This window comes from Crinia signifera, chromosome 1, assembly GCF_055691185.1.
Source record: "Crinia signifera chromosome 1, ASM5569118v1, whole genome shotgun sequence".
NCBI lineage: Eukaryota > Metazoa > Chordata > Amphibia > Anura > Myobatrachidae > Crinia > Crinia signifera.
This window is the reverse complement of record NC_139217.1, coordinates 323,342,658-323,368,164: the sequence shown is the minus strand read 5'-3', so window position 1 is coordinate 323,368,164 and position 25,507 is coordinate 323,342,658. Positions and strand designations below refer to the sequence as shown.

Genomic DNA, 25,507 nt, shown 5'->3' with positions numbered 1-25,507 from the left:
TGCATGCAATTTGTGTGCGACGCGATGCAAGGGCAGTACAAAAAGTGCAGCACATACTGTTTGCATTGTGCAATGAGATGCCCGCGGGTGCACACATCGCATCGCACGGTAATAACGCACCGTGTATGGGCACCTTGAGTAAAAAGTTCACAGCTACTGTTTATGATTTTCGCTGTACATATCACGATTTGGTCACTGTGGATATGGCATGAGTTCATTCATATCTTTGACTTTTATTATCCTGGGTTGTCCCCTATTTATCTCCATTTCTCTTTTAAGCTCTATACACTTTAGGCAATATAATGAGCAATATCGCTCATTTTGACACTTCTGATCGATATCGTTCATTATATTGCGCAATGTGTACGGCCTGATGGCCGAAGTGCGCTCCCGAATGCAGCATGGCCCCCACTCCCCCTGTTGTTACTAATTCCCCCCTCCCCCAGGATTAGCAAGTGTGTATCGGCGGCCGTGTGATTCATACAGTGTGTACGCCCCATAAGACTTCCATCGGTGTATGGATCATAAGGTCGACAGTAATTAGGTCAATAGTGTCTAAGTCAAACCCAAGAGACACTGTGTGGTATAATGTCAATATAATGTCAATTTACACAAATCACCGGCCAGTAAATTAAAAAAGCATACAATTAATTTATAAAAAATTTATAGAATTTTTTAAAATTTATAAAAATTTGCACATAATCACAGTATCTAACTTTTAGTGATGGTTGTTAATGCTCTCTTTATTATGATTAATCAGTCCAGATTTTTATACTGTAGCTCCATTGGTAGTATGAAGAGTAATTGAAATGAAATAACCAGTCAGTTAGCTCTCTCACAGCTTAGAACCATTGTTCTGATTCCCTTTCATATTTTGATTGCCTTAAGATTGCCTTAAGATATTGTTGTAGTATGTTATCGAGTCTGGGAAAATGATAAATGTAACATGTAATTCCGAGCTGTAATGCTGACAGTTGGTCTTCCTCTCTCAGGCGAAGCAGAGAACAGCCTAGACTCTGAGACAACGTGATGCAGACCACATTCATAGCAGTGAGGCCTCTGTTTCTCTAACAAGAGCAGTTCAACTTTTTAACACCCATAACCACAATGTTCTGGAAACCAATCACCTAACCCCAAATATGTTTCGACATGCACTAGTTGCCTTTGAATACTTTTCTGACATACACTGTGTACACACAGACTGTAAAATGTAAACACATAAATATAAAAGCGAAAATAAAGTAAATGGAAATAACACACTTCATAAAGTTAATGCTTTTTAAAGGAGTGCACATTTAGAAAATGAAATTAAGTTACTGATCGACTTAACCAAAATAAAACAGATGTCATACTTTAAGCTTGCTTAAAACAATATGAAGGATTTTAATTTTTTCTCGTGCGTGAAAACACATCATTGGATCTCCCCAACTCCAGATAAATGGAAACATAATACAAAGGCTCACAAATGATCACATACATGGGCTCAGTGTTGGGTCCTCTGCTTTTCTCAATCTTTACCACATCTTTTGGCAAACTAATAAGCTCTTTTGGATTTGAGTGTACTCAAATCTACCTATCCTCCCCAGACTTGTCACCATCTTTTTTGGTCCGTGTCACTGAATGCCTTCATCTTGGATGTCATCTTCCCACCTCAAACTGAATATTTCATAACCAGAATGAATTTTATTTCCATCGACCAATAGTAGTTACCAACCTGATACAGTATCTCTATCACTGTTGAGAATGCGACAATCAATCCTTGTCTCCTTGACTCTGAACTGCCCTTTGTTCCCCACAGTCAACCTGTCTCAAATTCATGTTACATTCTGTTAACAAACATATCCAATATATGACCATACCTTTCACAAGACACTGCTAAAACTGTAATCCGTGCTCTCATCATCTTCCACATTGATTATTGCAATAATCTAAATGGTCTTACAGACTTTCACCACTACAGCCCATCATGAATGCAGTTGCGAGGCTAATCTTTCTCGCCAGGTGTTCATCTTCTCCAAAACTGCTCTGTCTGGCCCTCTACTAGTTACCTGTATTCTAACGTATTCCATATAAAATACTTCCCCCTGGTCCTTTTCACCATCACATTGCCACACCAAGTGACCGAACCAGCCCATCACACTCTCTTCCACTACTGGTCAGTGGACTACTCATCCCATCTCCTTTCAGCTTGGTGGATCTTCATCTCTCCACCTTGCCAGGTACCCCACGCTTAATTAGGACATATCCCCTACAACATCCATAGGGGTCCAAACTGAGCTTTAACCCGATACCATTAGGATATTTGGGATTCCACATTCCAGGCCATGTACTCATCCTCAGTGAGCTTTGCACAAGAGCAACATAGGAACAGATGCTTGTAGCAATTTAATTGGACTTGACCATATGGGTGAACATATTTTTTATGACTTCTCATGACTTGTTTTTGTCCTTTTTATGCTTTAATATTAAATATGTCTTTTATTTGAATGTAATTGACTCATGTTTTACACCTTTTAGCGCAGTTACCTTTCTTTCCTAATGCACAATACGATTCTGCTGTAGTCTTCAAACCTTCAAGCCTTGCCTGAAACTCACTTCTTCAGGCAAGCTCATGAAATTCCAGAACCACCATGTAACCTTCATAAACCTTTCCTATCCACTTACATCCCCACTGTACAGTCCAAACATATCCTCATTTATTTCTCTCTCACTTTCCTATCCTCCTCACCCGTGGCCAACATTGCATCGTATCAGACAGCCCACCAAGAACCTTTGCAATCTGGTGTACCATTATAGGAATAGAAAGAAAGAAATAAAAACAGGGCTGATTCAGTGAAATATTAAAAATATTTTTACTGTTCAATAATAAGTCAATTTACACAAATCACCGGCCAGTAAATTAAAAAAGCATACAATTAATTTATAAAAAAATGTAAAGAATTTTTTAAAATTTGTATAAATTTGCACATAATCACAGTATCCAACTTTTAGTGATGGTTGTTAATGCTCTCTATATTATGATTAATCAGTCCAGATTTTTATACTGTAGCTCCATTGGTAGTATGAAGAGTAATTGAAATAAAATAACCAGTCAGTTAGCTCTCTCACAGCTTAGAACCATTGTTCTGATCCCTTTCATATTTTGATTGCCTTAAGATTGCCTTAAGATATTGTTGTAGTATGTTATCGAGTCTGAGACAATGTTTTTGTTGAATTCAAAGTGGTTATTATTATTATAATGTTATTTATAAGGCGCCACAAGTGTTTCGCAGTGCCGTACAAAGGAACAGTACAGGGAGACAAAGCTTGGCATAACATGAGGGGTGACATTCTATGCTATGCGATTTTCTGTTTTTGGCGTTATTTAGACCACAAAATGGCGATATCGCATTTTTCTGCGAAATCGCCAATTTAACGTGATGCGTTAAGGGACAGAAATCGCATATTTTGTGCGTTAAGGTATGCGGAACAAAAGTGCGAGATTAATTCGCACTTTTATCGCATCCAGATGTTTTCCAATGCAAAACTATACAAACCGCTTATTTAATGCTATGCGCATTTGCAAATCGCACTTTTGCTGTGTCTATTTATCGCACTTTTTTCAGACCTGGTTCTGTTTGGCGCATTTGCACACACCTCATTTTGGTCAAGTGCGCACATGGTTAATTTCAACACAGGTGCCTTCATTATCAATCCCAAACCCCCCTACCTTAACCCCAACATTAATAAGGACACCTGTGAGGGTTTAATTCATGTAGATTTGTATGACTATTTTAAAATTGCTTATCTGTGATGTGTCCCAATTGGAGGGCAAACACAGGAGGGAGGAAGGTGGGCAAAAGATGCTGGTTGCCCCCCCACTACTGGGTACCCCACGTATGTATGGTGCTCACCTGTACCTGGACTACCTGTCGGACCAACAGGTTGTGGGGATGGTTACGCTGAACCCCATTACCCTGTCGGAGTTATATGAGCAGGTGAGAGATGCTTGTGCCCATTTTGTGGGTGCCAACTATGTAGTGTCTGTCCAGCACTAATTAATGTGTGCCCTCTACTATTTATCCACAGCCTCCACTCAGTCTGTGACCTCATGGGCCTTGGTGCTATCACAGGCCACTTTGTCTAAGAATTGTACTGTACTGTTACTTGCTATAAAGAAGTTGTTGCAGACATACATCAGCAGGCATAGCTTTTCTGGTAAGCACATGTGGCCTGTACTCCAAAATGTACCAGTGTTGGAAGTGTACTCATTAACAAATTATTGACCAGTACCACCGCTTTCCACCCATATTTAACCTAACACCAGTCCACAACAGATGCACATGGTGGTGCTGACCTATCCCTTGCTGATATCTACCTTCTAAGTACTCTTGGTCCATGTAACAATTAAGTTTTCTGTGAAACATGGCTCACTGGTGTTGTGGAACTACATGTTCCAGCATGCCCTGACACACTACAACCATTACAGTCCAAACCATGAGTGTCAGAGCCTGCTGGAAAATGTACATCCATAACCTTTGCCAGCCAAGGAGTTATACCACACTACTTTACTGCAATCCCATAGTCATATACCATTACAATATGTTATAAATCACACATTAATTTATATAGAGAAAAAGACACAAACACAATGGAATGCGGTTTGCAAATTTTACTTGTTTTGAAGTAAACCATTCTGCAATGTAACATGTGCAAAATACAAACTGTGGGGCCATGTAGACAGATAGTTGGCCTTTTTTAATGTAGAAACACTGATGTAGCAGCTACCTTCGGCCAGCATCAGGCAGCCCTACACCACTTTTCGAGACGGAACTAAGCCCACCACGGGTCATCACACTACGACGGGGTGGGGAAGTGGGGGAGACACTTATTGGGGTGCTGGAGACACTGCTGAGGGTTGAGGTAGTGCCACCTCCCACATGGCCTTCCTGCTGCTGCTGTATTTGTGCCTGCATAGCTAGGAGGGCATTGGTCTGCGCTGTGCATGTGTGGGTTAGGGCTGTAAGACTTTGTGCCAGGCTCCCAATATGGCTATTCTGCTCACGTATTGCAGAAGTTAGTTCTGCAAAACGGCTGTCAAGACTGTTGGCAATGCGCACTTGAGTGCCTACAGCTACCCTTACACTACGGGCCATTTTGCGCAACTGCAGGAAGGTGTCACGCATGTACCCCTGTATATTTCCCATTTGGAGGCTTTGGGAGGCCATGAATTCAAGCTGCTTGTCCTTGAAATTCACCAAGGAGTTAGCTACTTGGGAAGCAGTAGCTGGTGTATGGGGTTGCTGGGTGGTTGGGGGTGGGTTGGGTGGCACCCCACTTGGGGGAAGATCACTCTGGGACGAGCCCGGCATTTCTTCCTCTGCCGCAAAGGTGTCGACCGGATCAAGAATGATGTCCATTTCGTCTAGCACCAGTATTGAAGAATCTGTTTGGTTTGACCCTAGTTGTATAGCACCTGTGGATACAGATAAGAGGTAAGTACTCATGCATATATAGGCCACACTGTCCTCTATACTGTTTTACATAGGCCTATAGATGGCTGACGCCCATACCTAGGGGTGTTATGTACTTACACATGTACCCCGATACTGCATGCAACAATGACATTATTAATATGTCACATGCCTAGCTCAGATTACACTCATTTCCGTTGCAATGTAGCAGCAGGAGCAGAATGTAGTGTGAGATATTGTTGATGTGACATGGGTGTGTGTACTGTATGTGTAATGGGGTGTTGTTTAGTCATTTACCTGCTTCCACAGATTCTGCAGCAACGGGCCTTCTTCTCTTAGATGCTGCAGCACTTTGGGATGGACAATCTGTACAAGGAAAGATGGCCAGGCATTATGGACCTTGCAATGGATATGCATTTTCAGAAAACATGCAGTGAATTCACAATAATGGACAATACCCAATAGAAAAGGGCAGCATTATATCTGGACCACCCTTTGTTTAGTTTTCAGGCAAATCTTTCATTTCAGACTTAGTAGTAAACTAGTGTACACATGACAACTATAGGATATTCGGTGGTATGTAGGCATGCCAGCTAAACCTCCATTACACCACAGGGTTTTTGTACACATACATGTTAGTCTGCTGCAAAGAATGGTACACTGTTAATCAATCAGATTAGTTGTGGAACTACAAGGGCCAGCATTATCAGCAATTTCAAAGCAGGAGCAGCCATTTTCTTGTGCATGGCCTTGCTGGGCTATGTAGTTCCACAGCAGCACTTTACAAAGCATAACAATACAAGTGCACATTACAGGTATAATACATTGGCATGTATGTTACAGTTTGCATGGGGTCACACTTACCAGCTCGTGGTGGCGTTTGGGCCCTGTCGGTATCCGCCACATGCATCCCAGGCAGGACCTCAGGGGGGATGATGCGCTTCAGCTTCACCTCATATGCATTGTAGCTGACAGTGGTGGGGCTTCCTCCTCCAGTCCTGGTGGCCTCCTCCATCTCCAGGGCCATTTTATGCTTCAACTGGCGTTTTATATCGTTGAAGCGCTTCTTCACATTGCGCACCAGGCGCTTGTGATTACTCACAGCGTTCACCGCCTGGGTGATGTCCTTCCATATAGCGCGCTTGCGCTGGGCAGTGGTTTTGTAGTTGCTTTTGCCAAGCAGCCTCTCGTACACTGGCATGATAGCCCTCTCAAGTGCCACATTTTCCTCATAGGAAAACCTGACCATGCGGCCACTTTTGGTGCGACCAGCTACCACCTCCTCCTCCTCCTCCTCCTCATTTTCTGCAGCTGGTGTGGGGTATGGTCTAGGGCTTGGCTGTAGGATGGGGATGCCAGCGGATCCTCCACCTCCTCCTGCTGGGGCTGGACGGCCAGGGTCTGAGCTGAGGCTGGCCTTGCTGTGGCCATGCTGCCTGCCACACTGCTGCCTCTCCCACTTGTCTGGCTGCTGCCAGTGCTCCCTCTGCCAGTGCTCCCTCTGCCAGTGCTCCCTCTGCCAGTGCTCCCTCTGCCAGTGCTCCCTCTGCCACTGGTTCCTCTGCCAGTGCTCCCTCTGCCACTGGTTCCTCTGCCACCAACTCCTCTTCCTGCACAAACGCTTCCACTGCTCCTCTCCATGCTCCTTACTTCCTATCAAAGAGTGAAATGGCGCCAATGCCCCTTTATATAGGGGGTGTGATGCATAATGGAGGGGACATAGGTGGGCCAATAGGTTTGGGGGTTCTTAGTCATGCGGAGACAGGTTTGTAAATCGCACTCCGATTGGTCCAAAACTCGCACATGACCAGCGGAAGAAATGGCGCGTTTTTCGGACTAAAAATCGCACTTTTTTCATACTAAAAATCGCACTTTTTTATGACTAAAATTCGCCGCAAATCGCAACTCTTCGCACTTTTCAGCCTCAAATGCGCATCACATTAAATAATCGAATTTGGACTGAAAAGTGCGAGTTAGAAAAATGCGATTTGCGGCGATATAGTGTGCGAATTAAACATGCGCATTTAGCGCATAGCATAGAATGTCACCCATGGTTTCAATCATAGTACAAGTTCTATTACTTTAACGGCCATAGCATTTAGCAGTTTTGGAAAATATGCTTAATGTACAATAACTAGCATTGATTTCCTGTGTCTCGTAAAGGAGCAATTGTCATATACTGTATCAGGTAATCACGCTTACTTGAAATATTTACAAGCCTCCTGTAATTGAATTCTGCCCCTTTAACAGAGTGCCCTAGCTCTCCTGCCACAATCTATCTCCTGTGCTCTAGTTTTTGCCAGTACATGGCTGTATAAGGAAGTAATTAGTCAGGACTGTTTTCTTGGAGTATGTTTATCCTCTGGAAGGAGATTTCTTGCCCCTGCATTTGACATTTTTTCACCTAGGTTGGGATTAATATTTTTTTTTCTTCTTAAAATGGAAACAAACAAACATTCAGTTCTTTGTATGGGACAGACCACATAGTTTGCAGACACCACAGTGAATTGTAGCATGGGTGATTCAAGCAGTGCCCTCAAACTCTCATTACAGCAGTTAAACATTCTTTTTTTTTTTTTTACTTCTTTTTATTAAGCATATTCAAGAAATAAACATGTATAGACATTTCACCATATATCCAAGTATTGATGAATGTCGAAAACAAAGGTATACTGTATTGATGATACGTGTTTGTATTTCAGAATAGATGACATTGAAAAATGTATTTGTCGTAATTTGACATATATAAAACTTTAAACAACATAATCAAGGAAAATGTTGACATTTGTGAAAAAAATATGCCTGAATTGCATTTTTGTGTAAGATATCAATACACATGTCAAGGTTTTGACAGTGAAATAATAATAAAAAAAGTAACAATAAAAAAGGAATAATAGAAAAATAATAATAGGGGGGTCTCCACAACAAGAATTAGGAGGTGTGTTTCATACTTTCATGAATCTGTTTTCTCACATGGATAAGGTGTTTATATACACATTAGGAAGAAATTCGACTCTTGATTGCTTCATTTGAAGTAGCTTCAACCCAATCCATTCTAAATAAATAAAATTATTTATATTTAAACAATGGAAATGTTGGAGCAGATGTAGATGTCCATTCCTGTAAAATTGTTTTATGGGCTTCTGCACTTATAGCCAAAATTAGCCTTCTGCCTCCTTTGCTTACTCTCAAGGTGGAAGGGATTAAGTCTAGGATTGCCCACTCAGCAGTCAGAGGGACATAATTAAGGAGATGAGACTCCACATATTGTTTGATCTGAGTCCAAAAGCCTCTAACCACTGGGCAAGCCCAGAAGCAGTGGTAACAGTCAGCCTCTAGTTCTCCACATCTATAGCATGCACTGGAATCTTTATGTCCCATGAGAAAGTTTCTATGTGGCGACAGATATGCCCTATGATAAATATTAAGGAACATCTCAACATAGATAGAGGAAGACAGGGTCTTACAGGATTTTATTAAAGCTTTAATGAGATCTCCAACTTCATAGTCAGGAAACGTGTAGGGCCTACACATATAGCGATTTTTAGCCATTTTCTAAGCGATCTGACTAAATCGCTTAGAAAATGACAGTACATCGCTGTTTGTGGGGGCCAGCGATAGCGGTGCATGGCCCCGCGCATCGCCATCGCTGGTAGAATGAAGAATGAACAGTGTCCATCAATATCGGCATCACCAGTGTTCTCTCACCGGAGAACACTGCCTCTGTCAGCTTGCTCAGCACACAGCGCTGACAGCTCGCGCTGTGTGTGGGCTGTCAGAGATGTGTGCTGAGCAACAGCGCTGGGTGCTCAGCCAACCTAGCATAGCTAGAAAGCCTACACACACCGGCATGCGTGTAGGCCCTATTAGACAGTTAAATATTCTTATACATGAAGATACTTTTAAAGGAGCACAATGAATATGTTGGCAAGAAAAAACTTTTTGACTCTTTTTTTTCTAATTAACATTGTGCTTGGGCAACGTGTCTACTTTGTGGAGTTATATAACCAAATAAACAGTTTTGTGGTGCAATTCCCTGCTTTTATTAATGCCAACAGGAAAGAGTTACATGTAAAAACCATGATTGGTAAGCTTTATCACTATTATTTTAACAGTTTTTTTTTTTTTATAGAAATTGAGATGTAATACAACAGTGCAGAGACAACATATAATCTTGCCTAGGGTTGAGAGGGAACCACTCTACATTATTGTGCTATTTATTATTTCGGGGGGACAGATGGAGGGGTCCAAAAGGGATTGAAGTTCAGTAACCTGCCAAGTGCCTATGGGGGGGGGGGGGGGGCATTGTATTAATAATATTTGTGGTAAGGGAACAATAGGCACAGCTATGTATTCAAAGAGAGTTTCCAGAGCGGTGTTACGGTAACTAACCCTTCCTACTATCTCTGATATAACATGATCATAGTTCTCATGTGATATGTAATTACTACTTGATGGAACTAATGTGCATGCATGAGAGTGGGAAAGCATGCAAGAACAAACTCTGCATGACTGAGCACCATCCATGCAGTAGCAGTATGTGGCAGCGGTGCTATGTGTTATAAGACAATTGATGAAAAGATCAACTTTTCATATGTTAGTTGCCTTCACGATTTGACAACATGGCTGGCTATGTCGTGTTGTTATTAAGACAATAGCCAAAGGTGCCGCTGGAAATAACCTCTGATTTCTCCTAGACTGACAAGGTAAATATTGTCACAAAATAATAGTTTTAAGAAGGTCCAGTAAAAGTAATTGCCATAAGTTCCGCAGTGAAAGTTGTTGTTTCCCTACATGCCAGTGACAGAATAGGTGAGAGTCATTACCAGTTCTCACTCTTAGCAAAAAAGCAAAACACATCTGTGTCCGAACTCAGGCACCGATTCTAACCACCATTTTTTTAGTAAAAAGATGGGTAACAGCTCCTTAAACCGAAAACCTGTTTTCAAAAACGTTCTCAATATGGTTCTGATAGCCAAATGTAATTTTCAGTCTTTATCCCTGGAATTATTTTAGTTCACCTGGGCACACTGACTCTTTTAGGGGCAAAAAATATTTGCTGCTTGTTCCCTGAAAACATCAGTTTTCAAGAGTGGCCGCAAATATTTAGTATCACGTAAATGTGTGTAGAAGGAACTGCATCAGATATCTCTAATACATGCTTCATTCCCTCCATTTCAGCCAGCAGCCACATCCCCATAGGTTTCTAGGGGCATTAAATGCTGCCAGAATTACTAATTTTCGTATTGTGAAGCAGTGCGGAGATTGGCCCCTCGTCTAGATCCATCTGTAGATCGTGGTTGCCTGCTGTATCCTATAGACTACACATTGCAATTCTATCTGGCAGAAGTCTCCTCTGAAACCCTCCTTGGAAATGGCCGCTGTGCATGTGTGGTCAGCAGGACTGCACATGCACAGTAGTCCCACTTCCACAATGAGATACATAGCAGGGACTAGCTTCTTTCGGCTAGCATCGCACCCAGATGACATTGCAAATGTAGTGATTGATAAATGTCCCCCTAAGTAATTTGATACCAGATTTATTATTTATTTATTATCAGTTATATATATATATATATATATATATATATACATATACAAAACCATTATTAGATTTGCATGCCTCCCAACAGTCCTGTTTTTGGCGAGACCGTCCAGTTTTTTTTTTACAGTCCCGCCCCCCCCGCAGTGTCCAGCCCCCCCCCCCCAGCAGTGTCCCGCGCCGTGGGGACGGCAGTTCAAAATCCTCCCAGCATGAAGGAATAGACTCTGTGCACATGCGCCCTGGTCTATTCAGCGACGCAGTGGGCGAAAGGGGGGGTGGCCCGGTGGTGGGGGCATAATTTGCTTATGTCCCACCCTCAATTACATATGTCATGCCCCCTTTTCGCCACGGCGTGCAGATACGCCGCGCGAGGGTGCCGCTTCGGGCACTGAAGTTGGGAGGTATGGATTTGGGTGGGGTTTACTTCAAAGTGAGATCTATATTGCAGTGTAAACATTAAGCAATCAGTATTTTCCCTGCACAGAAACAAAATAACTCACCCAAATCTAAATCTCTGCGCATGTCACATCCCTGCAGTACACATGATTTTATCCATTTGAGAAGGAGTTTGCCTTTGCGAGTGAAACAGAATAAGGGCCATAGTCTGTTGGGTGTACATAGTATACACTTCTGTACACAGCGCTGATTGTCATTGGTCTTATACATCATTTATCCAAAAAGAGTAGCCACAATCCCTTCTCACAGATAGAACCCAAGTCCTGTAGACAGAACAATGTTATTGTACCAAGCACACATTGATTCACACCTCACACTCTGCTTATCTCATTCATCCATATAAATAACTTTCAAAGTCCATACCATGCTGTGTCACCCTTCTGATCATCTAGTTTGCACTGAGGTGCCCAGCTGTGTGGAAACATTGCAGGAACAATAAACACCACACATGTCTCTTCCAGCTGCTCCTGTTCTCCACCTCCGTCCAAGCAAGACAGTTTCTAAAGACCAAAATTAGGTGTTTCCGCATACCGTGTTTTCCCGATAATAAGACACTGTCTTATTTTTTTTTTTGGAACAAAAAACCCCATAGGGCTTATTTTCGGGGTAGGGCTTATTTTAATTAACATAGCCACCATGCCCCCAATCCTGCTTTTATAGCCACCATGCCCCCAGTCCTGCTCCTCACCTTTCAGCACTTTCCAGTTTTTCAGGCTGTCCGCCGCTGCTGATTTACTCCGCTCCCGCCTGTGTACAGAAGCCGCCTACATGGTGTGCGGTGACGTCATGCGCAATGCATCCCTGGGACCGGGAGCAGGAGGCTTCAGCTGTACCACGGCTGATACAGTACTGCAGCAGCAACCCTCATGCAGGGCAGCAGTGAGGGGGATAGCGGCAGTGGAGCTGGGGGCATTGAATTTAGTGCACAGACTCGGGTAATGGGGATATTGATAGGGCTTAATTTCGGGGTAGGGCTTATTATCTGGGAAACACGGTAAGTGACATCAGCATTTGTATTCATACAGTTGTCTGTAACAGTATTGTAGTGACACAGTTGATTTCCTAAAATACTAAATTATACAAATTTCCAATACTCACATATATGATAGTTGATTGGTTGATGCCGGCAATCAGTATCCAGATGCCAATATCCCGATCGAGGGAATCCCGAAAGGGGTCTGGTAAGTATACATACCATTTCCCTGTCCTCCCTAACCCCCCTCCCCACAGCCTAACACTAGACCTCCCCACTGGTGCCTAACCCTTCCCTTCCTACACTACAGCCTAAGGGCTGTTTCACACAGTACGGTTCCTGCCGCACGGTGAAATCCCGTACGGTCAGGGAGCCGCGCCGCACTCAGAATTTTATAATGGCAGGGATGGCCACAGCCCGGCAGCCGTCCCTTCCAGTGGGGGGATCCGGCTGCAGCCGTGCGGCCGGGCCGTGGCCGTCCCGTGTGAATGGACACAATAGTGTCCATTCACAACTGCTGAGTGCGGCACGGCTCCCTGGCCGTACGGGATTTCACCGTGCGGCAGGAACCGTACTGTGTGAAACAGCCCTCACCCTGTTCCCCTGCAGCCAACTCTACCCTCCCCACCCTGCAAACTTTCCCTGAATACCCTGCTAGTGCCTAAATCTGAAAACCGTCCAGAAGAGGGCTAGTACCCAGATATATCCACAATGTTGCTGTTCCTACCTGCATCCAGGCTTGTCTATTTGTTTATGTCTCACTGAGTGCTGGAGTGTGAGTGTAGTCTAGTACATGCATGCAATGAAGGATGAAACTTGTTTATTACAAGCCAAATTATTAAAAACGGTTACATCATTGCCTGTATATTCAGCTTAGGGCTGTACAATAAAATGTATTCATGGAAATCTCTGCCCTTCCTACAGGTGTGCCTGTGTTTTGGGGGGCCTACATTGGGGGGTTGAATTGGGGCTAATCTCAGGATGTTTATGCTCCATTAGTTTGCTAAAAATGGGTCCCCATTGCTCAGTTTAAATGTCAGTAAGATTATTTGGAGCCAGTCTAGACATGAGAAAACAAATCCTATCACCAACAGAAACAGCCCAGCTGAGTGACCGCCGGTATTCCCTCCACTATCACCAACTCCCCCCCCCCCCCCCGATTGGCAGAATTCCCGTCTACCCATGCATCAGTCAGAAGCACCTCCCCTGGTTGGCCCATGCTTTGCCTCCTTGCTGTGTAAAGCTCCATCCCCTGGCTGTACTAAGCTCCGCACCCTGTGCCCTTCAGTGATCTGCTATATAGTGACTGTATATTATCTCCTGGCAGTATGCTGCTGACACTAGCACATATTGAGTACTGTTATTAGACCTTAGCTAATTATTCTTTGGTATTTTGGTGTGCTCATAAAGTTTGCATCACTGACTAGTGGGCTTTTGCATAGTATATTAGTATATAGAAATTGCAGCAATTTTAAGCAACATTATACTAAAAAAAAAAAACAAGTAACCACTATGTACTGAAAGAAAGGTTGTTAATGACCTTGTTCAAAAGAGTTTATAATCAGTACACTGGAATATTTGTTGTGTCGCCAAGGTCTCTTTGTATCCTTGTTTTAGTCTTGCTTTATGTTTATCTTATTTTCTATTGGAAACTATTACTATGCATTCCTCATACAAAATACTTTGCGCTACTTTACACCATAAATTAACTTTCCGTGTGAGATGGCCACTCATATAGCTGGATATCGGCCAGATGTTTCTGCTTTATTTAGTTAATACATATTTAATTAATAGGATCAGTGTTAATCATGCGTAAGACAGCTTGCTTGGACTTGTTTCACCTCTAGAACCTGGCATGTATTCAGCACTGACAGACACACTTGACTTTTCCTAAAGAAATACTCTGTGAAAATGGATTCATCCCACATGAACCAAAACTGTTAGTTGAAGAATTTTTATATAAATGTATACATTGCAATATAAAGTTTCCTTTGTGTCACTGGATACTTTGCACGTGCTGTGGTTAAGCAGAGGCATGCAGAATCTTAGTGCGTTGATCGTTACAAGTGAAGGGTCGAAATTGCGGTGGGAAGAGGCATTACCTTGCAAATATGGGCCATGCAGACCAGCATGTATGAGAAAATAAGCCCGGAAGAGGCATATCTTTTATATCTAGGGGCAGATTCATTTACTGGGAGGTTTAAGCACTGGAGCTTTTCTGCTTTTCTGCATTTTCTCTGCAAGATAAACCCACTAGCAATGTGCATTAAACCATAGATTCCAAAAGCTTCAAAGAAAGAATATCTGCATTAAGGCCCTTATTCTGATTGACTAGCTCTTGCGCAAATTCGCTAGGTGGACGATGTTTTGCGTATGTGTATGCGCAGCAGCATTTATGCACATGTGCATATGCTGGAATTTGGCGCTAAATCTGTTCGCCAAGTGCACACTCCCGGCCTTTCGAACGGGGGGTGGAGAAAGGCGTGGGGTACCGGGCAAGACCATTAGCATATGTGGACACCCCTGCGTTTCATGGGCGTTCAAATGAAAACACCGGGCGTACACATGCTAATGCATTTGTGACGCATGTGCGGGGGGGGGGGGGGGAGGAGGCGGACAGCTGACATAACCAGATGAGTGGTCTGGACCACTCTTACATATGCGTGCGCTTGATGGTTGGCGACCATCGAAAGATGGGGGAGGTTCCCACTGGCATGCAGACAGATGTTTATGTTAAACATCCATTCGTATGCCGGGCGAACAAACCCGGCGTGTGAAGGGGGCGGGCGTACCACCATTCACATTGTGGGTTCTGGATGACTTGCAAGGGTGTGAATTCGCGCCCATGCGAGTTAACCAGAATAAGGCCCTAAATGCAGTATCTATGGATTAATGCAGTGGTTCCCAACCTTTTTTGTCTCCCGTACCCCTTGATTAGGCTTTTCATTTATGAGTACCCCCTCGTGAGATGTTAGGGGGCGTGGCCTAAAAAGGGGTGTGGCTTAACAGGGGCAAGTCAGACTGGCAATGACGAGAAAAAAAAAAGTTCAACCACTTGACCACAATATAAGCTCAGCCCATTCTGCGGACAGCATATAAAATAACAGAACCTTGTCAAATCTCTATTACTGAAGCAACAGACATTCCAACGGATCACGTTAGCCTTCCAATAGTGCCAGATACATATATGCCCCCAAAAGTGCCAGATACACATATGCTCCAATGGTGCCAGGTATGCCTGCACAGTGCCAGAAACGGGAATGCCACCACGGTGCCAGGTATGACCCCATGGTACTGGGTATGCGCCAACAGTGCCCATACAGTGCCAGCAACAAGTATACCCCCATAGTGCCAGCAACAAGTATGCCCCACAGTGCCAGCAATGCCCCACAGTGCCAGCAACAAGTATGCCCCACAGTGCCAGCAACAAGTATGCCCCACAGTGCCAGCATTCACCACAGTGCCAGCAACAAGTATGCCCCACAGTGCCAGCAATGCCCCACAGTGCCAACAATGCCCCACAGTGCCAGCAACAAGTATGCCCCACAGTGCCAGCAATGCCCCACAGTGCCAGCAACAAGTATGCCCCACAGTGCCAGCAACAAGTATGCCCCACAGTGCCAGCAATGCCCCACAGTGCCAGCAACAAGTATGCCCCACGGTGCCAGCAATGCCCCACAGTGCCAGTAACAAGTATGCCCCACAGTGCCAGCAACAAGTATGCCCCACAGTGCCAGCAATGCCCCACAGTGCCAGCAACAAGTATGCCCCACAGTGCCAGCAACAAGTATGCCCCACAGTGCCAGCAACAAGTATGCCCCACAGTGCCAGCAACAAGTATGCCCCACAGTGCCAGCAACAAGTATGCCCCACAGTGCCAGCAATGCCCCACAGTGCCAGTAACAAGTATGCCCCACAGTGCCAGCAATAATTATCCCCCCACAGTGCCAGCAATGCCCCCATAGTATTTCCCAGCAGCACACTCACCATTGACGCTGCTGCTGGGGAGAGGACAGTCCAGTGTCCCCCTGCCGTGTAGCTGCCGCGCTACTTCTCTCAGGGAAGGAGAGTACAGCACACTGCGTATCTCTCCTTCCCTTTACTGTGACTGGGCTGCCCGCCAATCAAAGTTCGCAGTCCGGCTCCTGATTGGCTGCTGGCCCGCAAGCTCTGATTGATTGGCGGACGGGTGGCCAGTCACAGGGAAGCACACTGAGGGGTAGGAGAGATGCGCAATGCACTCTCCTCCCCTCCAGCGACCTGACTGCCGCGGCCGCCATTACAGGCCGGGCCGCCCCGTACCCCCAAGCGTGTGGACGCGTACCCCCAGGGGTACGCGTACCACAGGTTGGGAACCACTGGATTAATGCATGGTGATGACAATTTGAGACTGAATCTGACCCATAGCATCAGCCGGCATAACCCGGGTCCTGGTTGGATATGAAAGGGTCAACTCGCGTTCTGTGTTACAACCAGGGTTATTCTTGGTCTTGGCTAAGTTTGTGAAAGGCAGACCTAGGTCATGCCTAAATAGCTGCTGCTTGGAAGGCTGAAGAGTTTGTAGAGATAACATCATTTCCAAGCATCCTGTGTACACAGCGGCATCATAGAGCTATCAGGCAGTGTGAAAGTGGTAAGAATATTTGAAGACCAAGCTGTGACCGGTGTTTGGCATCCCGGTTTGACACAGAACGGAGCTGGGGCTTCTGTGAGAAAGGGGTATCACACAGTTTTGGAGCGCTATTTGTTTTTAAGTAGAATAATGCTGCAACACAAAAGTGTAATTTTTTAAAACCTGACACATGACAAATTGCATATCTAATTTTTTTTTATGTAGAAAATTGAAATGTTTACGTTACGCTTTCACAAACCGCAGGAAAACTGGGCAGACATAAAATGGAAAAATGAGGTGACTGTGACAAGCAAGGTAGCTCAACCCCTGACAGTATTTTATTGGCTGTCAGCATGACTGTAAACAATATCTCTATTTTTGAGAGACTGATCTCGATTGGCTGAACATTTATTAACTAATTTTGTGTCGGGAGATCATTGTTGAAACTGTAGAAGATTACACACACAGTGCATAGTAGTATCTTGTGCAGCACATCTGGAATCTTCACATAACAATTTGAAGACTCATTCACCATACTTGTTAGCACACCCACAAATCAAGACATTACCGCTGAACAAATAGCTTATGTCCTGTGATAGGACAGAGGTGCATAGGAGCATTGAGCATTGCAGACGTCTGGTCTTGACTCACAGAGGGTCATGAGGAAGATAATCCTCTCTCTGGCAGGTTAATACACGTTTAGCTCTGAGTACAATAATATGCATCCTTATGTTGACCTTAAATGAGATGTCATAACCTATGCAATGAGCAGCATGGCCTAGCTTGGATGGAGCTTGTATTACATATGATAGAGAAGCATGTGCACTTCTTTATCATGCTGTATGTAATACAAGCCCCATCCATTCACCCCAAGCTTGGTACTGTCTCACTGAGGTAAGGATGGAAAGGTCAACAGTGTCTATGTCGACAGTCAATAACGACATGCACTAGGTTGACATTGACAAAATGCCATGGAAAAGGTCAACATGATTTTTTAACTGGGATTTGGTGTCAATGTCAACACATATTGACATGGTCCCCCAATTAGTGTAACGTGTACCCCGGCTTGGCTCGCTTTGCTTGTCATGGTTTGGGCACTTTACCATTCCCAAATATAATCCACGTGGATGGTAAAGCATAAAAAAAGATAAAAAAAGAACAAAAAAAATGTGAAAAACTCTTGTTGACCATTGCCATGTCAACATTTTGCTTGTATGGACTTTTTTTCAAAGTCGACCTAGTGCATGTCGACCTTTTGGTGTTGACCTATTGACTTTCCACCTTGATAGTGTTGACCTATTGACTTTCCACCTTGATAGTGTAGGATCCCGTCTCAATATTATGTCTGCAGAAGTAGGCTATCACAATTGTTTTAGGAATTAAAATAGCTAGTTTTGTTGTATATTATTCTTTAAAGCCCATTGAGACAGTATCACAAGAAATAGTAGGCGGTTTCTCTGTTACTACTGTCCAATTTGGAAAATTAAGCCCCCGTACACACTAGCAGATATGCTCTATGAGCAATATTAGCACTGTATTCTTCTGAACTCCCAGGCAAACGATATTGAGTGTACACAAATGAATGATATCGCCAAATGTCATCGTTCAGTCTCGTCACCAGGACCCAACAGAAATTGACCTGCATTTTCATCAGATGCGGACTGAATACAGTACTGTATGTCACTTTTGAGTATGCTGTGTAGATATGTCAATTTATCCAAGAGGTCACAGAATGTCTGATTCTTTTTCCTTACTATCCAATGTTGCCCACACTGTGGGCCTAATTCTGGTTCACCCGCAAAAGCAAATTCTCTCTTTAATGTACAAAACCATGTGCACTGCAGGGGAGGCAGATGTAACGTTCAGAGAGTTAAGCTGGGTACACACACAAAGATTAATCTGTTCAATCTATCTGGCGAGACAAAACCCTGGCAATGTCCTGGAGCAAATAAAAATCAACAATTTGCCCCCAAACGATCGTTCGGATAAATTTGATAAATTAAATGTTTTTAACCAATTTGTCTTAATGGCCATTGTCTCTTTTCCAGTGTTTGGAAGCAAATATTCCATTCTCATATGCTTCCATACTTTACCAGATTGTTCTTACTACCAGAAAGATTAGGAGGAACCCCCTTCCTTGTTTGTCACAGGCTGTGTTAACGAGATGATAATAGTAAACGTGATCTTGAAAAAACCAACATGAGACTAGTAATGACACAATTGTCAGAAGTACTTGGTTGGTGGTTCTCCCAAAAGAAGTTCAGCAACGAAGCTATAACAACACGGTGTGTCCAGAGAAGGACAAAGGAGAAACCAAATAGGTTTTTGGGGCACACTTACTAAATCAAAGAAATTGATGAAATGTATCTACAATAAAAACATAACTTTTATTACACTTTTTATAAAATGTAAGCGTCATACAATAACACAAATGAATCACTGTGTTCGGTGAAAATTATTGTTCCACGGTCACCACCCCCAAACAATTAGTGGGTTAATCCCTGTTCCAACCAATTGGTGAACAAATAATCCTGACGTCAATATTGTATTTAATCTGAGTATTAAAAAATGGGTAATGGAGATCTCAAAGAGAGTATAGTGGGAAACGGTTCCTCATAGGGTACCAGGTGCTTCCGCCTCCCAAAGTGTACATACGGCACCGAGTATTCCCTACAGGTCTCCCAGCAGGTACTGATGCGGCCAGTCACTGCTTAGCTGCTGGGGATGCAGTTTAAATCCCGGCGGTCGGGATCCCGGCGTTCAGAATTCCGACCGCCGAAATCCCGACCGCCGAACTCCCGACCGCCGAACTCCTGACACTTTCTCCCTCCGTGGGTGTCCACGACACCCCTGGAGGGAGAATAAATTAGCGTGGCGAGCGTAGTGAGGCACCGGGCCCGCTGCGTGGCGAGCGCAGCGAGCCCACAAGGGGGGGGCGATCCACGTCCCCCCCTTGTCGGGATTTCGGCGGTCGGGATTCCGGCGTCGGGATTTTGAACGCCGGGATCCTGACCGCCGGGATTTCATACTGAATCCAGCTGCTGAGATCGGATGGGATCAGGCGGCACAGTGATGTGTGGTCGTATACTCTGATGGGTGAGAAGGCACCGGAATGGCATGCGGGGCTAAAGGCCGCTTCTGCTTTCCAAAGGATCAGCTCAGGCACCAACCTGTTGCCATTAGGGTATTGCAGGGAGGGTCTGGTCATCCAATGGATATGAGAGCAGTGAAGGAAGATTCGGAGAGACCAATGTGGTTGTTACAACAAACAGACTCTTCTGCTATCCACCATCATAATATATTGGATGGAGGTTGAGAGTGATGGTCTGTAGGTGCTCCCCACTAGAAAAAATCTGGTTGATCCAGCTAGAGTGGGAAGAAAGGGTGGGAAAATAGGTAAATGTACCCCCTATACCTGGAGGTCTCACTGGTGTCAGTATTGTTTGTAACTGATCACCTGTGTGAGCATGGGGGTTGGAATATGCTGTGTAACAAAATTGGATTTGTGCAACTGATAATTCTTGAGTCACACGGACAGTCAAAATTTGATCCGGTGTGGTATGTGGTCCTTTAGAGTAAAAGCTTGTCAGTTTAATTAGTTGTTTATGCAATTGCTTAACTGGTTGGACTTAGAACACAATCAATAATTTCTTATAGTCGAATAAACTGTATCAGAGCCACAAAAAACAGTTTGCAACATTTATAAACTTATTTATCGTAGATAAATACCTCTAAGTTCAAAGTATCCTGGATACTAAGTTTATAAATGTTGCAAACTGTTTTTTTGTGGCTCTGATACAGTTTATTAGACTATAAGAAATTATTGATTGTGTTCTAAATCCAACCAGTTAAGCAATTGCATAAACAACTAATTTTAACTGAAGATATCAGTTTTAAGTACAAACACCACCCAAATGTAACTCTCTCTGCACACATTGCATCTGCCCCACCTGCAGTGCACGTGGTTTTGTCCATTAAAGAGAGAATTTTCTTTTGCAAGTGAACCAGAATCAGGCCCTATATTGGTCAATCTAAATGCCAAAATCTGATTCCAATTGGGACACCCAAGTGAGTAATTGAATCAAACAAATCCAGCTGCACTGATTTTAGAACCAAGCCTGTGTGTGGGGGTGCTTGGCAGATGCCACATGTAAGTAAATAGAGCTCATCTGCCAACTGGGTTTATAAGCATGATAGACCGATGTGGATCTTATTTTGTCATGTATTGTGCCCATTAGGGTACCAATTGCAGTACGCTCGGCCAGTTTCCCAACATGTGTGGTCAGATCGAGTCTTTCTTCAGTTTGCTGGCAGTGTCTGACTGGGAATAGAAGAGAAGACAGATGATGTATATTTCACTTACCTTTGAAATGAACATTACACACAGTAGGTTTTGTTTTGTGAGCCACTCTCTTCAGATGATCGCACTGCTTACCAGCATCTGAGCATTTTCTACCCATATCCTTGTAAGGCAAGAACTTTCATTGCTGGATGTGGTTGGTTGATTTTATGACCAGCTTAAATGATTCAGTCTCCTGGCAGGATAAACAATGGCTCATCTTCTTACATGTGTGGGATACGGCCTCATATTGAGGGAGCATAATACCATAGTTGAAAAATCTATATATTCTAGATCCTGGGGTTCTTGGCCTTTCCAAGTAGTTGTAAAATTGCAATCAATATAATTGTAGATGTAAAAAATGTGTGAACACATTCATTGCCTAGCACATACTGTACATGTTATTCTGTGTATACAGACTGTGCTGGGGAGCAGTCACAGATACATTCTAACAGATCCACATTAATACCTCAAACGTCCTTGTACAAACTGTGATTCAAAGTTCTTTGTCACTCTTTCTTATTTATGCAATTTCTATTGCAGACCAATAAATCTCCAGTCTAAAGAAATAACTGTGGTTGGCCCAGGCAGTCTTGGGCGGACATACAAAGGGCACAGTTTGAAGCCAGAATAATACATGTGTTGTTACCAGCCTGAACTGCTGTTTTATTGCCTCCGTTATAAGGATATTCCTCTGTATGGGATTAGAACACTTTTTTTCCCTGACGTGTGGTGTGGCTGTTATTATAGCACACAGCTTATCCTGACTGATAATGGTGATAATATGCTACTATATATATATCTATAGAATAAAAGATGTGGACTGTGCAATTCTGATGACTTCCATATAGACCTTTATTTCTAAGCACATTTACACGGTACTCACACTGGCAGGGAAGCTGTGCTTGTTGTGTTTGGTCTCTGTAAAATGTGCCCATCATAGGCTTATGGAATATGATAGAATGTTTACTTGGATTTTCCAGACAATGACACTTGGACTAAACATCTGTGAATGATGGGACTACGCTAGTTCTAGCCAGCAGTCATGTAACACACACTTTGCTGTATCCCTTGCATGTGCTAAAGCTACACTGTCATTCAAAGCCTGGAGGTTACAGTATAACTCATTGTATGATACATATTTATAGGATGTGGAGATCAGGGAGATTTGAATGACACAAATTTGCAGACTGCTTATATAACTATTATGCTCTGCGCTTGATAATAAAAGAAACAAAGGACCTTATTCTGGTTGACTCGCAGGGGGAAAATCATTCAGTGGACACCTTTGTGGTTTCTTAGGTCTGTGGGCACCCTGTGCGGAAAGCGTGCGGGCAACTGACATCCGCTGACGCAGGGCAGGCGACAGGGGGGGGGTCAAGGGGGACAAGTGTGAAGGGCCCCAGAGATCTGAAGGGCCTCAGAGTTTCCATGCCCCGGCATGGCCACTGCCTGTACTAGCTGGCCTGTCAGTGACCTTTGGGGCCCGGCCGTTACTGTGCACCATCTGTTTTTGGCTGACTGACTCACTGTGTACCACTGCCATCTACTGTGTGTGCCCCCTGCCACTCGGTGCACAGAGTCATCTACTCTGTGTGTGTGCAGACGGCCTGGGGCCGCAGGCGCACAGCCGTACCCCCCCCCCGCTGGTGCTTTGACCTCAGTCTCTGGCTCCTGTACTTTTACTGCGCATGCGCGGGTCATCTGTTCCGCACTCTGTGAAAGACCTGTCCTGCCTGCTCGTAGTGCTCAGCATCCTTTTGTGAAAGTGACAGGCCAGCAGCAGCCAGAAGCCAGCAGGAAGCAGCAGCCAGGATCCAAACGAGCAGACTGAGAATGAGAGAAGTCCGCACCTGAAAGCAGGATCTGGAGCAGCGAAAGGTTAAATGAGGCTCATGCACAAGAGCGTTGTGTGGATTTGGGATTAGGTGGGGGGCCCCAGAAATATCATTGTACAGGACCCCAAGATTTCTGTTGCCGGCTCTGCGCTGATGTCAGCTGCCCATCCCCCGCACCCACATAGTCGCCGAATTTCCATGACAACACCCAGCGTTTTCATGGGAGCAGCCATTAAACACTGGGCGTTCCCATGAGTACGACCGCTCACTGCCCCCGGCCGCATTGCTGTGTGCCAGCAGTCAGCGATGATTCCATTCGCCGTGGCCACTCGCACACCATCGCTCAGCTGGGCGAACATGCAGGGGAGTGAATGCATTAGAATAGGTTCCAAAGAGACAAGAGTTCCTCTATACTGTGGTGCACATATTGTTATATTTCTAAATGAAGGGGTATGGATCAGGTCACCAGCATTGTGGTCGACAAGCATTAGGTCGACACCATTAGGTCAACATGCAGGAAGGTCGACTTGACTTTAGGTCGACAGGGTCATTAGGTCGACATGGGTAAGGTCGACATTTAACAAGTCGACATGTTTTTTTTTCTTTTTTTTAACTGAAATGTCAACACAGTCAACATAAACACTAAAACATAGCAGCATTGCTTGCTTTGCTCGCCATGCTAAAGGCACGGTGCCTCGCTATGCTCGCGGCACACTATTTTATTCTCCCACCACGCCCTAGTGGATGGTAGGGCATGAAATACTGTCGGCACATTTTGGCTCAAGAAACATTAAAAAACCCTAATGACCCTGTTGACCTTACCCAAGTCGATCTAATGACCCAATCGACCTAACCGATGTCGACCTTCCTGCATGTTGACCTTAAGTCATGTCACCTAAATGCATGTCGACCTAATGCTTATTGACCATCATGCTGGTGACCCAATGACTGTATACCAAAAGAAGAATTGTTAGTTCAACTCTCAAATTTAAAGCTAGATAAGACCAGATGATTGGTAACCATGAGTGTTAATGAATGAAGAGAATATTGAACTTGCGTTTTTGCTTATGGGCATACCTCCCAACATGACCCTCACCAGGAGGGATGATAACGATGTGTACCTGCACACTATACATATAGGGGCGGTAACGATGTGTACCTGCACACTATACATAGACGGGCGGGAAAGATGTGTACCTGCACATAGATAACGACCCTCTATGTAGGTCAATTTTGGCTATATACTGTAGCTAACGACCTGCATGATTAGCGGGTCCCTGTGTGTTACTGAACAATATAATTTACCGATATTGTTTGCCTGTGAGGTTAAGGTGAAACCCTAACATTGCTCAGAGAGCATATTATCAGATTCTAGGGAACAAGGATGGAGCAGACTGGAAGAGTATTTCCCCCCAAACAGGACATCTGTTAGGACCATCTACCAACATAATAAAAAGCAAATACAGGTGAAAGCGTTATAACAAACAAAATAAGCCCAATCAAAATGCTCACAGTGTATGGGTATTATATCTACAGTTCATTAGATCTACAGTAAAAAGGTAGACAGTCAAGAGGTCACCTACTATTGGTAAATAAACGTCAACACATGCATTAGGCCTACATGGTCAAAAGGTCGACTTAAGGTCGACATGAGGTTTCATATATTTTTTGCCTATGTCGACACAGGTCAACATGGACACCATATAAGTGTACCGCATTCCCTCATCATTCTTTAGGCATGGTGCCTCCCTGCACTCAGCACACTATTCTAATCTAACTCTATGTACATTTGGATGGTAAAGTATGAACAAGTTGGTTAAAAAAAAATTCATGAAAAAACTCATGTCATCCTTTTTCCTGTTGACATTTTGTGTTGACCTTTTGACCATTTCGACCTAATGCATGTAGACCTGGCATGTCCAAACTATGGCCCTCCAGCTGTAATGAAACTACAAGTCCCATCATGCCTTGCCACAGTTTTGCTATTTAGGAAAACTAAAACTATGGCAAAGCATGCTGGGATTAGTAGTTTCACAACAGCTGGAGGGCCATAGTTTGGACATGCCTGATGTAGACCTTTTAAATGTGACAACCTTTTGACTGCCTACCAATAGGGGTTGATCTTTTGACTGTCGTCCTTTTTACTGTTGACCTAATGACTGCATACCCAGTATACAACTGCAGTTACCTCCCATAGGGCGGGATGTATTAATATACATAATATACATCGCCGCCCATCGTCGCCCAGCCACCGCGATGCTACTAACATATGCGGCTAGCATCGGGGTGCG

General features: G+C 44.0%; 2 protein-coding genes across 2 annotated transcripts in view; one reads left to right on the top strand and one right to left on the bottom strand.

The window, feature by feature from the left end:
* The window catches only part of ROR2 (receptor tyrosine kinase like orphan receptor 2), a 160,117-nt gene that overhangs the window by 91,656 nt on the left and 42,954 nt on the right, over positions 1-25,507 (top strand). The gene's annotated exons all lie outside the window — the stretch shown is intronic.
* Positions 2,294-9,005, bottom strand: LOC146029153 (uncharacterized). Its single transcript, XM_083158338.1, has 4 exons — positions 8,921-9,005; positions 5,751-5,819; positions 4,920-5,455; positions 2,294-2,344 (listed from the first exon to the last, which is right to left on the bottom strand). Exons 1-4 carry the CDS (start codon positions 9,003-9,005, stop codon positions 2,294-2,296), a joined length of 741 nt encoding a protein of 246 aa, XP_083014464.1.